Below are 15,863 nucleotides of genomic sequence, written 5' to 3'. Positions count from 1 at the left end.
TTGCTGCAGCAAGGCCAAGAGGGCGGATGGGGGAAACAAGGGAGGCCTGTCCCCCCAGTCCCCACCAGAGAGGAAAGGGAGAACTACCCTTGCTGCAGACACAGCCGGGCACAGGGGAAGCTGCAGGGACTGCACGTGTGGTTTCAGGCTTCCTTCAGCCCGGGATTAGCGGTGTAAAGCAAGCTCATGAGATGGCTTTTGCCACGGAAAGAACTTGCTGGGGTAGTCTGAGAGCAGGAGGACAAGGAAGGTCTGCAGAGGGCTGGGAAGGGAATTGCTTTTGCCTTACAGGAGTGGTTAGATATCCCAGAGAGAATCAGCTTCCACTAGGCTAGAGGTTGTGCATATACCTAGGAAAGCAAAAATTGTCACCTGAAGGAAAAAAAAAAAAAAAAGAATAAATAAAACCGACAAAAGCACAGACAGGCAAATGCGCAACATCACACAGCGGGGCAGACGGAGAAAATTCTTGTCCCGTCCACTTGCTTCTGGCTGAGCTGCTTTTGATTGCTTCAGAGGCAGTTTGTTGTACACATTTACCTCTTGGAAAGGCAGGTACTGCACCATAATAACCCAATAAAGTGTATTTTATTTGTGCTCTATACCCAAAGCAAAGTGGAAATAGCAACCTGAATATCTCTTTTTATTATTCTTTTCCCTCCACCCCTATACAACACATATACAGTAAAGCACCAAAGCTTTCCATTTCCAAGACCTTTGCATGAGAGTATAAATGCTGTATTAGATGCCCTTCACCTGCTGCAGGGCTACAATGCAGCCACTCTCTCAGCTGGAGTGTATCTGCTGTATAGCATACAGAGTACCCGGGAGCTGCAGGAGGGAAGGGGACAGAGAACACTATAGGCAGGTGGCATGAGGGTGGCAAGCTGTAATTTTATGCCCTGAAGAAATCAGTTCAGGTATAGTGCGAACCTTTGTGTGGCAAAGTCTGTATTTTTGCATGTCTTTAAAGCACTGCTGTCCCTTTAAGCTGCGTATGGGGAACTTGCTTACAAATTCTCTGGACTTGGCCTTTGGTAACAGAAAGTACTCTTTAAAACAAACACACATAAATATCCAGCTGCCATGTCTGCTTCAGTGAGACTCGTGCATCTGACCTTTTTTGACATGATTTAGAAGCAAAGCTAACTCTAAAGATCCTTTCTGGTCATCATCCTGAATGATGCAGAAAGGCTACATCGATAAATTGGCTCCTCTAACATTTTCTGCCTTTGCATTTTGCACCTTGGCTTCTGGGGCACTCAGGAGGTTCGTTATGGAAGGTGATGCCTGATGAAGTCAGCTTTCTGCACGCACACATCCCTGCTCAGAGCTGCAGGGCTAAGGGCTCTGTTGCTGCTCGCATCAGTCTTGCTTGGCTTGGCACTTGACTTGGCCTGTCCATTAAAAGGAGTGTGAGGATGTCCATGCAGAGTCAGCTAGTCTGGCTAGAACGGTTTCCCCTTGTGTTTCCACACTGCCAGACACTGTTCCCTGCAGAGGGATTTGGACTGATGAAGATGCGGTGGGTAAGGGGACATTACCCCTCAGGAACATGCTTGAAGGGCTGCTGTTCACCTCGTTCCCTGGGTTGGCAACATTTACACCACTGTTGCTCACCGTCCACAGGCATGGGTAATGGCTGGAGAAAAACAAACAACAACAACAACAAAAAAAAAGCAACAGAAAATGAATGGTTTGTTTTAAAACATTTTTTTCCCATCTGAAAATTTGCTCTGGTACAGTCAAGTATGTTATCTGGTAAAAGACTGCTATCTGAAACAGGTTAAATGAGCTAGATGAGCTTTGGACATCTTAACTGAAAAAACACCAAGGACAGACTAGACCTGCTGGAGACAGTCATGAAGAGAAATGTTTAGATAAATAAACGCAAGTTTCAAGATTTAAGAATCTTTTTTTTTACCTGTAAATGTTTACATTTCAAATAATTTCAACTGGCTTTTCTAGTACCCAAATTAGAGAAGCAATGCATGCATTTATTTTAGGAGGAAAGAAGGAGTGTACTTTTTAACTAGCTGGACATAAAATGTCTGTATTTCAGCCCCTCCCAGGACTGTTTGCTCCTCTGTTAACAATATGCCTATAATGGATCATGAATTAGACTTCATTACATCCCTGCATATGGGTAAGATTCTTATTTCACGCAAGAGACTAATGAGAAGCACAGAGATAAAAATATTCTGGCTTTAAAATGTCCACTAATTTTAGATACCAGAGTTCTCTGTAGCCACGCCAAGATTTCCAAAAGTGCTGTTGAGAAGCTGCAGCAGCAGATGATTATCTTCTCTGAAAGATCAGTCTAGGAATCTCAGATTGGGCCTTTGGGACACACTAAATTAAGGATGTTTATTAAAGCTTAGGAAAAAACTCTGAATCCCAAGGGCAGGTGCAGCTCAGATGTGAACGGGCGCAGAGACCTCTTGCCCCCTCATCCACAGGAGGCCGTGAAAGAAGGGCCCAGTTCTGTATTGGATCATTTGATACCAATGCAAGTGGAACAAGGGGTTGCAAATGGGGAGATACCTAAGCAGGTGTCCCCACCCTCTCACTCTCCTCATGCTGCTACATCTTGGCCGCAGCTCCCTGCCTCTGCTGCGTGGGACTGAGAAGCTCAAGAGAAACTGAGTTATTGTGCGAAGAATAGGGGAGGTTTCTGTGCTGTGACAGGGCAGGTGGAGACCATGGCTAGACACAGGGGCTTACATTCCTCTAACCTCACCTACAAACCTACACCTGAGTGAAATCACTCTGTTGACGTAGTTAGGATTTTTTTGTGGCTATTCCTATTTGCCAGTCCTAGCTTTCAATATGAGATAACTCTCTATTGTCAGGCCATCTATTTCTACAATAGATTGCCACTCATTTCCTCTTCCTTAAATCAAGTTCTTGCACCATTTAGCAGTATTGAGGAATTCATTTTTTATTCCTAAAAAGTCACTATTCTAATCATTTTCCAGAGCACAGTTTTGATGAGGCATCCTATATGCTGCAAGCGCAGTATGCATATTAATAAGCATGATAAGAAAAGCTAAAACTACTACAGTCAAATTGACCTCTACAGAAATACTACTTTTAAAGATCTCTGGAAGGCTTCCTATCTTGAGATACTCTGTACAGGAGAGCAGAGTGAAGGGACGTCAGCAAGTGGGTGTACATACAAATAACTAATATTTCTATAAGGCTCCACATTTTTTTAAACACAGATGAATGTTACTAGCAAGCAAGCCCTTCAGGTAAAGGGCACCATCCTGGTTTTACAGATGAAAGTGACAAAGTGACCTGCATAAGGAAGACTGTGTGCCAGGTCAATAGTGGATACAGAATTAGTTACAAAACCAGGATTGTCGTCAGACTTTGTTCATACCTACAAGCCTCACTGCTCCCAATACCAGTAATTTTCCTGTAACCTTACCTGGGCCCAGGGCTGGCAGTTCCCTTGCTGTGAGGCACTGAGAGCAAATTTGCATGTGGAGAGGATGGCAAAGTCCAGCTGTCATGTCCTGGGAATACCTGAAGGTTATTGCTGGAGCTCTCCAACAAATTCACTTTGGGGAGAAACACAAATCTTCAGTGACTATTGCAGAGACAGTGTCTTAGGACAAGAGAAAATAGGGAGGTCTGAGGAGGCAATCTTAGCTGCTGACAGCTTCCCAACCATAGGCAAAAGGACAAAATCCTCTTCCTTATTAAGGAGCAGCAGGGTGTCATTGTAATTTCACACATAGTATGTAAGCATATACAGCATGAGAGACATAAGCATTTTGGAAAAGTCCAGCCAATGATCTTTGATTAATAGTGACTGACATATGATTGACAGTGTTTTGATACAGGTTTCCTTATAGTCTGAGCTTAAAAATTTCTGTTAAATAGGATGTCTTACTAAATTATAATCGGGGAACAAATTCCTCTATCTTCTTCTCTCTTTTTTTCCAACCAATTTCATCCCACCAAAGGAAAATCAGCTTCTGGAACTCCATACCCACATCCAGAGAACGGAGAGGACTTAGAAGACATTCTGGCAATAGCAAAACATCATCATTCCAAGTCACCTCCAACCGTATTCCTAAGGAATGCTTTGACTCGAGGGGCAACTGCTTCATGACATGACATTAGAAGCAGCTCTGCAATGTTCTCATATTTCTGAATAATTTAGAGTGTAATTTAAGCAAGATCATTCACTCGCGTCTATAGCCAACAGTTACAATGCACCTATCCCTAGTACCTATCTCTGTATCTTTTCTTTGTTCACTGCCTTAAACATACTGTGTGTGGAAAGCTCAGGGCAGACTGTTACTGAGAGTCTCATCGTGTTCCTTCCCTGCTTCAGCTCTTGCTTGGTTGGTTTTCTGCTTATGCTAGCATAAAATAGGCGTCAGGTTGATGGCATCTGCTCCTTGGAAGCAAAGAAAAACTACAGTGGTACCTGAGGGCGAGTGATTTCTCTGCATGTACGAAGGTGGGTACGGAGCAGCCCGATGTCCTCGGAGGGTTGAGTATCGCTCACAGCCATGGGGTGTGTGTGGGGCCGGCAGAGGCAAGGGGCCGGGGTACTGATAGTTAGAGCTCCCTGACGGACACATTGTGTCTGCGTTGGAAATCAGCCAGCCTCCCACTTCGAAGGGAAAGAGAGAACAAAACTATTACAGCGCAGCAAAGAAAACAAAAGTAATGAAGTAAAATAAAGAAAATATCCAGCTTTCCTTCCAAATCACCTCTGCCTCAGAAATACCAGGCAGATTCCAAAATACAGGTTTAATGGAACATCTTACAAGCAAAGAAAAAAAAAAAACCCAAAACAAGATCTGGAAACAAACATCATCATAATATCAAAAAAACAAGTGAACAAAATTCTGACCACCATGAAAATGAACAAAACCTCTGCTCCACCCTCTTCTTTCCAAGCCATTGGAAAGCTTGGCCGCTAAAATTTAGATTTTACAGATGACAAAAATATTCACAAACATAACAAAAAATGAAAAATAAAACGAGGGAAGAGAGGGAATCATAGAAATGCCATACATCATCTCGTCATCTTGTTTCTAGATTCTCTCTAGTATCAAAAAAATGTATTATAAAGAAAATGATCCCTCTGGGGAAACTGTCCCATGACTTCCTATTGTGAGGTTTCTTAGCCATTTCTTTTAGGGGTCCCTTTCACTGACAGAATTCAGGACATAATGAAGCACTGGTCCGATCCAGCTAGGCAAATCCCAGGTTCCCAATGCCAATCATATCACACAACACTTGCAGCTCACGTAAATGAAAACCTTACAGTGAGAATATGTCATATGTTGACCTTCAGAGACTGTTTCTGGAGCATCCTTTGGATGGTTTCTGAAAGGGAAATATTCAGTGGTAAGTTACAAAAGAAAGTAAAAATCCTGAAAACTATTCACTAAAATAATTAAAAAGTGAATACAGTCAAAAAAAGAGGAAGTTCCACCCTGTTTAACCATTTGCTAGGCAGCAGTAGATACTTCTGCGCTCTGCCATAAAGGAAGTGGAAACTTCAGTTTCATGACACATAATAAAAAACATCCTTAAGTTTGTGCTGAATTCGGATGCTGAACCTGGAACCTTGTGTCTATCAGTGGGCACTTTTCCTGCTCACGCTCCCAGCTGCACTGGCAGCAAAGTGTCCAGGCAAGCTCGAGGCAATGCTCCCTTTCGCAGCCTGCAACCCTGGGGCTGAGACCCAGCAGTTTCCTGCTGGGGACTGGTTCTCCTGCAGCCACATGGGACCGCATGGCAGAAAACTGAGCTGTTCCAGGAAAAAAAAAAAAAATCATATATTTATATATTTGCAATTATTAATGGGAAACCATGATTTAGATAGTCTCCTTTTAAGGCTATACTAGGTTCATAAACCTTCACATGGTCCCATGACCAGTTCAGCTACTAGATTATGGAGACAGGAGAGCCACACTGCATTAGCATGGATGATACAATGAAAACTTTGAAAGATAACTGCACATCAATCTGTGCCTGATGGCAGAAGCACCTCTAACATCTTACATAGTGATCTCCTATGGAGTTATGTTTAATAAACATATCACACATTCTCATAGAAGTTTAATAAAAGCAGTGTAGCTACATTACAATTACCATGCAATTTCACTTCAAATCTGCTTTTCTGCTTTCTGACATGTGTAATTACCCTTTATTCTCCCTGAGGTATCTAATCATGGGATTAATTGGAGTGTAAATACAATGTATAACATTACTGCGGAAAATCACCCCATCTCAGTTAAGGCTGTCGGTGTGGACAGGACTAAGCGGTAGGATCCTCCAGAGAACACTCACCCACTTCAGAACAGATTGTGATAACAGTCATATAGAGCCTCCCCACTAACTTCAGTGGGGTGACTCTGGGTTTAAGGCAACAGAACCAAGATTAAGTTATGTCATTGATAGCTTTCGCATTATGCCACCAGTTTTAAACATACCATCAGCATTATAATGCCAAAGCAAAAAAGAAGCTGAACTCACCTTTCCTTTGCATCCAGGAAGGCTTTGGCAAAGGGATTATACTTGATTTTGAGAGCTGTTATCTTGAGTTTGCAAAAAACAAGGCATATTAGTGAAGACAATTGGGAATAGACACTTGACAAAACATCATCCAGAATACACTAAGTGGTACTGTCTTGTTAGCCAAACAAAATATATGCCCTCGCATACATTATCCAGGGCTCATTTTAAGGGAGCTCCAATCTTTGCAGAACACCTCTCCGTGCCACAGACAGAACCCCAACAGGGCCAGCCTAATGGCATAGTCTAATCTTGCAAGCTACATGGTATGATTAGGCCTTTCAAGACAGCTCGAATATGCTGAATTTCTTATGAATACAAGTCAAATCTGCAGCAACAATACTTAAGAGATGAGAGATATGAGTTAGCAATGGTTACACCACAAATCATCTCTCTATTACAATCTTGGTGCTGCATAAAAAGTTTTCCCATGGAATGAGTTATAAAGATAATGGTCTTGAATGTAGATTTCTTTCTTAGAGGTCGGGATGCCAAGACAGATAGATGAGTCGGAATAGCTGTGGAAGGATATTTAAACTAAATCTGGCTTTTCTAGTACAACTAGACACTGGATTAAATAATGTTCTACTTTGGAAGGACAAGAGAACATTAGGCTAGATAGGGTATGACACTGCAGGATTAACAGGGAAACAAGATAAGGACTGGCTTGCCTGTTGGCACATACTTATCAGGTAATTAATAAGCTTTTCACATAACTCATCAGTGATGACCAAGAGCCAGCGTGGCACCCGCCTACCTCTTCATTTTGGTAGGCAGTCACAGCTATGAACTGGGTCTCAGGGAAGGAACAGTTCATCACCATCCGGTGGGGGCCTCCCACACGAACTATGTGTACCTGAGGCTCGTATTTATGCAGGGAGTTCAACATTATCTGCAGAAAACAAAACACAGACAGACAGACCCCAGTGCCATTCTGGTATCCCACAGCTGCCCTTTCCCTCTGGCTCTGTAATAGACCAAATGTCACTGCTAAATCCCCAGTTTGTGGTTACTGAGAGCAGGGGAGCAGATTCCTTCCTCCTTTCTGAAGGCCCAGAGGGTTGCAGGTGGCGAGACTTCATTGTACTTGGATTTAAAGCTTTTCATAGAACAGCAAGAGCAAATACTTGCATTAACAGCTCAGGGCTTCAAATTAATGGGACTCCGCTCCTATAGAGGCTGTTCGAGCACCTTGAGGTTTGGAAAGCGCTGTGTGCAATACATGAGCTTCTGGAAAAACACAGGTGTTAGCTGTTAGGTTTTAACAACAGCATAGGATGCGAAGCTGAAGCACGGAGTAGTCGCATAATTTACCTTAACATTGCTGTCTATATTTCAAAAGTAAACAAGGAGAGCTCCAGTCGTTTACCGCACAGTGACTTTTGTTTTGTTTGTCTCTCCTTCACTTTTTCTCCCTTGCTTTCTACTTTCTCCTCCGCACTTTACTATACATACACACACATCTGGTTTGCTTAGTTTTTCCCAGGGTCTCTTTGATCCTCTAGGTTGGTTTCCTGCAGCTTCCCCCCTTCTTTTCCCCAGTGCATGCTCTCCTGAGGTCCTGGATACAGGACCAGTACTTGGCAAATTCAGGTCCTGTTTTATGCTCCGCAAAAGCTCTTATGTGCTGCTTCCTTAGAAAAAGTCAGGTCATTTTTCTGTTCTGTTCTCCAGTCTGTAAAAATGAAGATAATTTCCTACCTAATGAGGGTACTAGGCTTATGTAGGTACCTCACAAACCTAATAGAAATAACGGGAGGAGAAAATATATTTACATGAAAGAAATTGATTATAGGCTGACAAGTATCATCCAGTGTAGGAGTTTTGTACAAAACAAACAAGCAAACAAAAGATAGTGTGCAATATTTTACCTTCAGATGCATCATCAAAAATAAAAGACGAAACAAAACTAATTTTCCTGTTTGCATTTTAAGGGGTTCAAAGAGAAAGTCACTTATTTCTGGTACATGTGGTTTCTTTCCAAAGACCAAAACTGATTCAATAGAATATTGATAATTATCATGATGCAGAGGCAGACATAGCAATTATTTCATTTAGGAGCAGCCTTTTATTCTGCTATCTGACTCCTGCCAACATTCCACTTACACCAAACAACATGGGGGAACACAACAAAAACCTAATACCCATGACCATTTTTCCCCCTTCTCTGAAGTCCTGTGTAAAAAAACCCAGCACACAAGACCAACTCTGAAAAGCACCCTGATGATTAAGTAAACCACAGCACTTTGTCTCTCTTAACATCAAGAAGTCCATTAAAATCTGAAAGCGCCAATTAAGGCCTGTTTATTCCTGTTTATATTTGGCCTCCAGAGAATAATTGGCATCTGTGGGTGAAGAGGCCTGTAAGGGCCTCTATAATTACATAAATGCACCCTTGATATTTCTTGATTGGTAAGTGCTTGCGATTGAAGCCAAGAGGTGCATGGAGAAACATGAGGCCATACCTGCCCGCTGCCATTGAGCTTGTTGGTAAGCTTGACTTTGCTGAAGGAAATGGCAGCCTTCATCCAGTGGGCCCCAAAGTTGGGAGAATCCGGGTGGATGTAGACACAGCTGTGGTTCGGCGGCTCCGGTTTCCCAGCTGGCACCCACTCTCCATTCACGTACTTCCAGCGGTGGCCATCGGTGGGGGCAAAGTCCAACAGGAAGGAATACATTGCATTTGGGTCCAAGCCGGATACGCTGATCTTTAAGACAGGGAACATGCGCCTGACCAGGAAATAGAAAAGCAAAAGACCGCTGGAATCTGGTTTTGAAAGGCTCTACAATATGTTTGTGGCCCGATGCTCACAGATTAGCTCAAAGTGAAAAAAAAAACCATCCCTCTCTCTCTTTCTCTTGCTATCTGAAGGAAAGTCCATTAAAGGTCAATGCTTCATTTGACACGTTCTTGTCCAAGTGATCAAAATACAATATAAGGCCTGGATCTTGCAAGGATTCATGAACAAACATGCTTAATTTATGCACTGTGTACAGGGTCAGCAGAGTCCATGGGAATTAGATATGCTAAATACACCCTTAGGCATGAAGCAAGAAGGCTCAACAGGGTTAAGCAGAGCTGAAAGTGATTGAGAAGGTGGGCTGAAACACAGATTAACCCAAGAATCCTATAATAAACTGCACTTCTTTGGGGCTTCGATCCTCCATACTTTGTCCAGTGGCCAAGTCCCATTTTGTCTGATGTTTGTAGTGGGATAGATAAATACCCTAGAACCAACCTGCAATCATAAGCACTCAGGACATAATCTCAGTCAGATACTCAGACAGCGGGTAGATTTTTTGACTACACCCCCACAGGAAGGTTTTTCTTCCTTCCTTTGAAGAGATACACACTGTCTGTAGTGTTTGTGAGCTAAACTAAGTAATCCAGGATTTATTCTATGAAAGGAAACTGAAAGTTCTTCATTCCTCTTGTTACCTGTATTGCCCCCGTCTCTGTAAAGAGACAAGGAAGGGGTAATTAATGTGCAAGATATACAAGAAATGTAATTCAGTAACCTATATATCCAGAATACTGTTCTTCTAGCCTATTTTGAACTATATCAGATTCTGCTTTATTTTTGATTTCTCTGGAAATGCTTGATGTGGCCTCAGGTCACATTTCCTTTTACATTAGTTTTATTATTTTGGTAGCATTCACTCCTCCTTCAAAAGATGCACAGTCCAGGTCATTTTCTCCCCATCTTTGTCACCTATAGCTAGTGAACCACCTGGATGCCAAGGTCAGTGGCCAAAGACGGGCAACTCCATCTCTGCGGTACAGTCTGCTCAACTTTGCCACTTTTTTTTTTTAATCTCACTCCTATTTTTTGTGCCAAAATTATTAATGAAAGTATTAAAAGGAATTCTAAGGTCAGGCCTGGAGGAAGCCCAGCACTACTTTCTCCTCCATTGATTTACAGGCCATAGTCCTTGTGTTAATGCTCATCATCTCCCATTTGGGTAACAGTTTCCAGGTAGCATCACTTTAAATGCCTTAATAAGTCTACTATATTTTCCTTGTCTAAAAATATTTCATCACTGTTGTATCAGATTAGTTTGGCATGACTTAAATTTAGTAACTTGCCTTTGATCTCATATTCCACTGTCTTCCATAGATTTGATTATCCTCTCCATCCGAATATATCCTCAACTCTTACTGCAGGGGTTTATTAAAAAGTCTGTATTTAGCTGATATACATTTTCCCCTTTCTTAAATATAGATGTTCATGTGCTGTTCTACTATTATTAGATAAATGTTCAACTTGGTATGTCTGGTTAAAATACTTGCTGTTAGACCTGCAGTTGGAAATTCTTTCTGTAATTTTCCCCCCTCCTTCCATTTCTCCCCTTGCTAATCAGCTGAATTAAAACAGATTAATTGGCCTTTAGTTTTACCTTGGATACAGTGTTGACCACTACTATGCTCTACAACCTGCATCATCTAGCCTTCCTACTATCTTGTGCATTTAAAACTGAAAACCCATCTTTGTTTAGTTTTGGGAAGGTACTTTGAAACATCTTTTTTACTGAATAGAGCCTTCTGAGCTTAAAGGTACAATGACACCTTTTCTCAGTTCCTTTCTGATTATATATTTTCTTCTTTAGTAAAGGACACAGAGATGGAGTTAAAAGAGTTCCCAGTTTCAGGATCTGGGAAAAGGGAGCAGAAAAGAGCAGTTTCCCACAGATAGCTTCTTTATTACGTTTCTTTCTCAAGGAATATGTGTTGTTACTGAGGAGGATTATCAAAACTGCTGTCTCACTTCCTACACAGCCACAAGGTGCTGTGTCCCAGAGAGCTCCATACTGACTTCTTCCCTCTCCTTGCAGCTGTCATGGACTCACGGACCAGGCCAGGCTTTTCTTCACAGGCCAAAGCATCTTCAAGCTCTCTACCATGCAGATTGGTACGACCAATTGTCTGTCTCTACGACCAGACAACCACGGCAATTGCTTGAGGTCCATGACCACGGAGCTGAGGTTTACCCTTAAAGAGCTCTTACAGTCTACACTCATTACCTTCTGCTCACAGAAAAACACAGGAACTGAGGAAAAAACATGATCTAAAGTAGATATTTGCAGCACCACTACAGCATTCTACACTACAGGTATTCTACAGCACCACTGCAATACTTAGAAAGACATACTGAATCATGACCTTTCTAACTTGAATTGCAGCTCAGCGAAGGATTTTATAGGCTACATTTAATGCCTGTGTTGACACTGTATTGAATCGATGGATTGAAACAACAATCTCGTGCAGCTACCAAGCTGGGATGTGATAAAAGGCTTTGCTGCCTGCGTGCCCTGCTCCCCCTGCAGCCAGGCTTTGAGGTAGCACTCCTGCATGGTTTGCTCACTGGCCATGGAGGAGAGAAGGCATCCGCAGCAGATTTAATTTCACGAGATGTTGCAGAACTCTACCTCACACGCACACTGCTAATTGCTCTGCCCGCAATCCAACCTTCGCTGCTGTTCTAATGAGAGGCTCAAGATTATCCTCCAAGATTTACCAACTTTTAAAGCCAGAACAGAACTAATTGTCACGTACTTTAGTCTTCTGTATAGCGTGTCGCAGCACTTACCTGTACTAATCCCCGCTCACACACTGCAATTCCCAGTTCACCATGGCTTGACTGTACAGACTGTCATGATGGAAAATCCACCACATCACTTGTTCCATTGATTCAGCTGCTTTGCTAGTAAAAATGATATGCTTTGTCTTTCTTTTAGCTTGACAAATGATCATTTTTCCTTTTTTTTTTTTAGTCAAATTTTGGATATCGGTGTTCAAGTAGGTATACACATGACCTCACACAAGTGAGCACACAAGTCTAGCATTTAAAAATCAATGTGTTTGTCTGCATTGATCCATTATAGATTTTCCCCTTATGCAAAGAGGATTAGTGGAACCTCCCTGCCTTCAGAGAATACACATATTGCAAAGTATCAGGATGCTATGTAGCTGATACGATATAAACACTAAGAGGGAAAACAGTCTCAGCCAGAGAGTTGGAATATTGAAATGCAAATTGAGTAAAATAAATATGAGTAAAATAAAGAACAATGATTCTCACCATATTCGTATTACAGCAACAGTTACACCCATTGGGTTTATTTGTTTTTTTACTTTAGAGGATATGGTCTAATTTCTCTAGGGTCTGTTCTGTTCAGAATATATCCAACTTTTCTAGCTAGGTGTAGATGATGATTCTAACAAAACACTGGAGTGCTGTTATAATACAGCATTAGAGACATATCTCTATGTTAGCACTGGTTTGCCAATGCACATAGATACTTAGTCTCTGTAATTTATGCAAAATTTATTTTATCCACTTGTGACATTTTGGTAGCCCTCAGTACCAGGTGCAAATGACACAAGTAGCTAGAACTGTGCACACTGGAGTTTTATGCTTGAGGATTGCTGGCCAGTCAGTCTTAGAGTCTGTGGGATGTTCCTGAATCTGCTTTCAATGTGTGACTTTAGCTAACAGGGTATCCACACAAACTGTCTTAGTTTCCTCACACAGAAGTTCAGATTGTTTTTCTCTTCTTACTTTTAGAATACAGTTTTTGAAAGCACTCATATATCCTTCTACAGGAAGGATTCAGCAGAATTAAATCATCATCTTCTTTTGAGACTCCCTCTAGAGACATATGCTGAAGTTTCCCAAACCCACAAAATCTCAGCACTCACTGGAGAGCTTATCCCCTTTGCCTATGCATGGACTTCCCAGGAGGGATTTTACTGCAGAACACTCTCTATATTTCTTTTTTTTTCTTTCTTTTTTTTTTGTGTGTTTGAGTATGTGTGTGTGTGGGTGCACTGATGCATTTGTAACAGAAGATACTTTCAGAAATGCAAAAGAACTTTTTTCATAGTTCCCAGTAGTACAGTAACTTTGTTATAACGATGTAGGCAGAGGACATGGTGTAATATATTTTTAGAATTTTATATTTTGAGAATGCTCTAGTCTGAGAAAAGAGAAACCTGTTTCTGCCCACATCATCATTAATATGCCTGTTGTTGGCTTTGGGAAAGCAGGATAAAGCTGTGGGGTGTAAAGGCTAGAAAGAAGGAAAATAAGGGAGCTTCCATAATCAAATAAAAAGGAACCATACATATGCAAAAACTGATAGGGTCTCTCCCACCATCATGAAAAGATTTTATCTCCACATTCACCTAGATATTTAGGGAGAAACAGTATCCGCTGCCATGGTAATTACATGAGCTGAGAATGAAGAAATTGAAAAAAAAGGTAAAGGTGTTATTCTTTGGACTCATTTAATTAATCTGAGGTAAGCCGATCTTATTTATTTATTAATTTAAACTTATGCTGAAGAACCAGTTTAAGAAGCCTTTCACTAGGAGAAAGTCCACTCAGAAGTTTGTCCTGGCCTAATACGAATTTTTAAAACAGTTTAAATGAAGCAAAAACATCTTCTGAGTGTACAGAGAGCCCCAACAGGAAGAGATGCCTGTCACCATAGGCCCTTAGGAGGAGTGAGAGCAGCAGTAGGCCGTGCTGGCCAGGAGCAGACATCCCAGGAATGCAGCTGTATCCACAAGGGGATAACCTCGCTGGGCTAACAGACTAGATTCTTCCTCTTTTGCTGCCATCACCTTATGTTCCTTGTCGAGCTGCAGTCAACAAACACCATTCTGCTGAATCAAAGTCTCTTTCTGCAAAATTAATAAAAGCCACACCAAATGAGTAGCTCTTACTCCCTTTCTCTCAATTCCTCTCTCTCACACAGATCTTCTGTAAAGTCTTGAAAAATATATATATTATATATATATATATGTTATATATATATATATGTGCAATGTGGGGGCGGTAGTGTTAACGGATTACATAAAAACCTTAATATCAGGTGAACTTACCCTAGTAGCTGCCTGTGATCGGCTGGACTGTTATCAGCCCAGATTAGAGCAGAACCTCTCTGGGGAGCCTCCTCAAAGCCAGTGCCTGGTACAGAACTAGCATTCATCACTCTTGATTTTGTACTCCCCTCTCCTATGCCTTTCTGTTCTAGCAAATAGTAAAAAAAGGTAATCCATTTAAATTAGAGTATTTTGTATTCCTAAAGCCCTGCAGATAAAGCAAGAATTTGCACTGACTTCCAAGGGCAATAGCAGCAAATCTGGAGCAAAACACTTGTGTGAGCAGGCAAATCTGGACTGCGCACACATGTGATGCAGGGCCTAGATGCAAGACACCCCTTTTAGAACAGACTGTGTGCATGGGCTCTTTACCCCACGGCTGCAGAGGCAGGAGTATCGGCAGCTGGGTATAACATCATTGATCTGCTTTTCAACACGAGTTTGAGGTCTCTGGGCAAGGACTTGCTAGTGAAAGCTGATTGCTACTGGTACAAGAAGCGATTCAAACAGTTTGGGGAGAGCATCAATTCCCTGTTGGATGTTCCCCTTTTCATGCAACCTTAAGTCAATCAATGTATTTCTCCAGCACGTTTCACAGGTAGCAATAAAGGGTGGCTGGAATGATTTAGCAGGGACCAAAACAGAAAGGTGCTGCCCTGCTCTGTTCATGTGCCATCTTTAGGGGACTCGAAGGCTGCAGGGACAGCACCGTTAGGTGCTCCTCACAGCACCTCTCTGCCCTGCATGCGCAGTACTCGTTATCTCGGCTCCTAACCCCCCTCAGGCTGTTGTCTGTGCTTAGCCCAAAGGCTGAAGCGATCACTCACCTGCCGTTCTTGGTCACGATCATCTCGTTAGTGACTTCCCTGAATCGCTGCCAGAGTGTCGCGTCCTCCAAGATGACCTGGAGCTGCTTCTCGGTGGGGTCGCCTTTGTCTCTCCCAGCCCGGAGTTCGCTCTCCACGACGCTCAGCAGCCTGGACACAGTGCAGTCGCTGGGCTTTTTGCAGCCCAGGTCTGTCATGACGGCTTCACTGGCAAAAACTTCCGGTAGCTGTTGAAAGATAACAAAACAAAACGAAAACCCCACTAAGCTAAATCTAAACGCAGTTCATGGGGCAGTGCCTGATGAACGCGCACTCCCCGCTCTTCTGCCACTGACTATAGCTCCTTTCCCTGGAAGTCCCAATGGGCAGCAACACCAGCGCGTGGAGGTTTACGCACACGCTCCACACAAAAAGAGGACTATCTCCTAATTACCTGTCAGACGGTCAGGTGGGTGGCAGGCTGATGACTCAATTGGCTGCCTTGAAAGAAGAGTCCTCCATCCAAATTAGCATGCTTTTATCTTTTTTCAACCTGAAGTGGGTCTAATTGTTCTGCTTGAGAACCAGGTTTCCATTAATGAAAATTGTTTCATTTCCAG

General features: G+C 42.3%; 1 protein-coding gene across 2 annotated transcripts; it reads right to left on the bottom strand.

Annotated features, from left to right (window-relative positions):
• Window positions 1-1,381: 1,381 nt before the first annotated feature.
• TBX19 (T-box transcription factor 19) lies at window positions 1,382-15,538 on the bottom strand. Of its 2 annotated transcripts, none has more exons than XM_088532994.1 (8): window positions 15,265-15,538; window positions 9,015-9,279; window positions 7,307-7,441; window positions 6,511-6,572; window positions 5,294-5,355; window positions 4,445-4,633; window positions 3,434-3,566; window positions 1,382-1,642 (listed from the first exon to the last, which is right to left on the bottom strand). In XM_088532994.1, exons 1-8 carry the CDS (start codon window positions 15,459-15,461, stop codon window positions 1,405-1,407), a joined length of 1,281 nt encoding a protein of 426 aa, XP_088389120.1. In that variant the 5' UTR covers window positions 15,462-15,538; the 3' UTR covers window positions 1,382-1,404. The 2 variants fall into 2 exon arrangements, with proteins under 2 accessions (XP_088389120.1, XP_010220557.2); XM_010222255.2 differs by having other exon boundaries at window positions 4,445-4,546; window positions 15,265-15,513.
• Between the last annotated feature and the right edge of the window lie 325 nt (window positions 15,539-15,863).

Source organism: Tinamus guttatus, unplaced genomic scaffold (genome assembly GCF_059628265.1).
Source record: "Tinamus guttatus ecotype Peru unplaced genomic scaffold, ASM5962826v1 Tinamus_guttatus_pri_ptg000035l, whole genome shotgun sequence".
Classification (NCBI taxonomy): domain Eukaryota; kingdom Metazoa; phylum Chordata; class Aves; order Tinamiformes; family Tinamidae; genus Tinamus; species Tinamus guttatus.
The sequence above is the reverse complement of the archived record's forward strand: the minus strand, read 5'-3'. Positions and strand labels throughout refer to the sequence as shown.

Bases quoted from the DNA above. Each gene is read 5' to 3' on its own strand.
- TBX19 (XM_088532994.1), bottom strand. From the start codon at position 15,461: ATGACAGACCTGGGCTGCAAAAAGCCCAGCGACTGCACTGTGTCCAGG. The intron at 9,280-15,264 runs GTGAGTGATCGC...TTTCCTGGTCAG, and splicing joins ATCGTGACCAAGAACGGCAG to GCGCATGTTCCCTGTCTTAA. The intron at 7,442-9,014 runs GTATGGCCTCAT...TGTTTTCTGCAG, and splicing joins AGCTCAATGGCAGCGGGCAG to ATAATGTTGAACTCCCTGCA.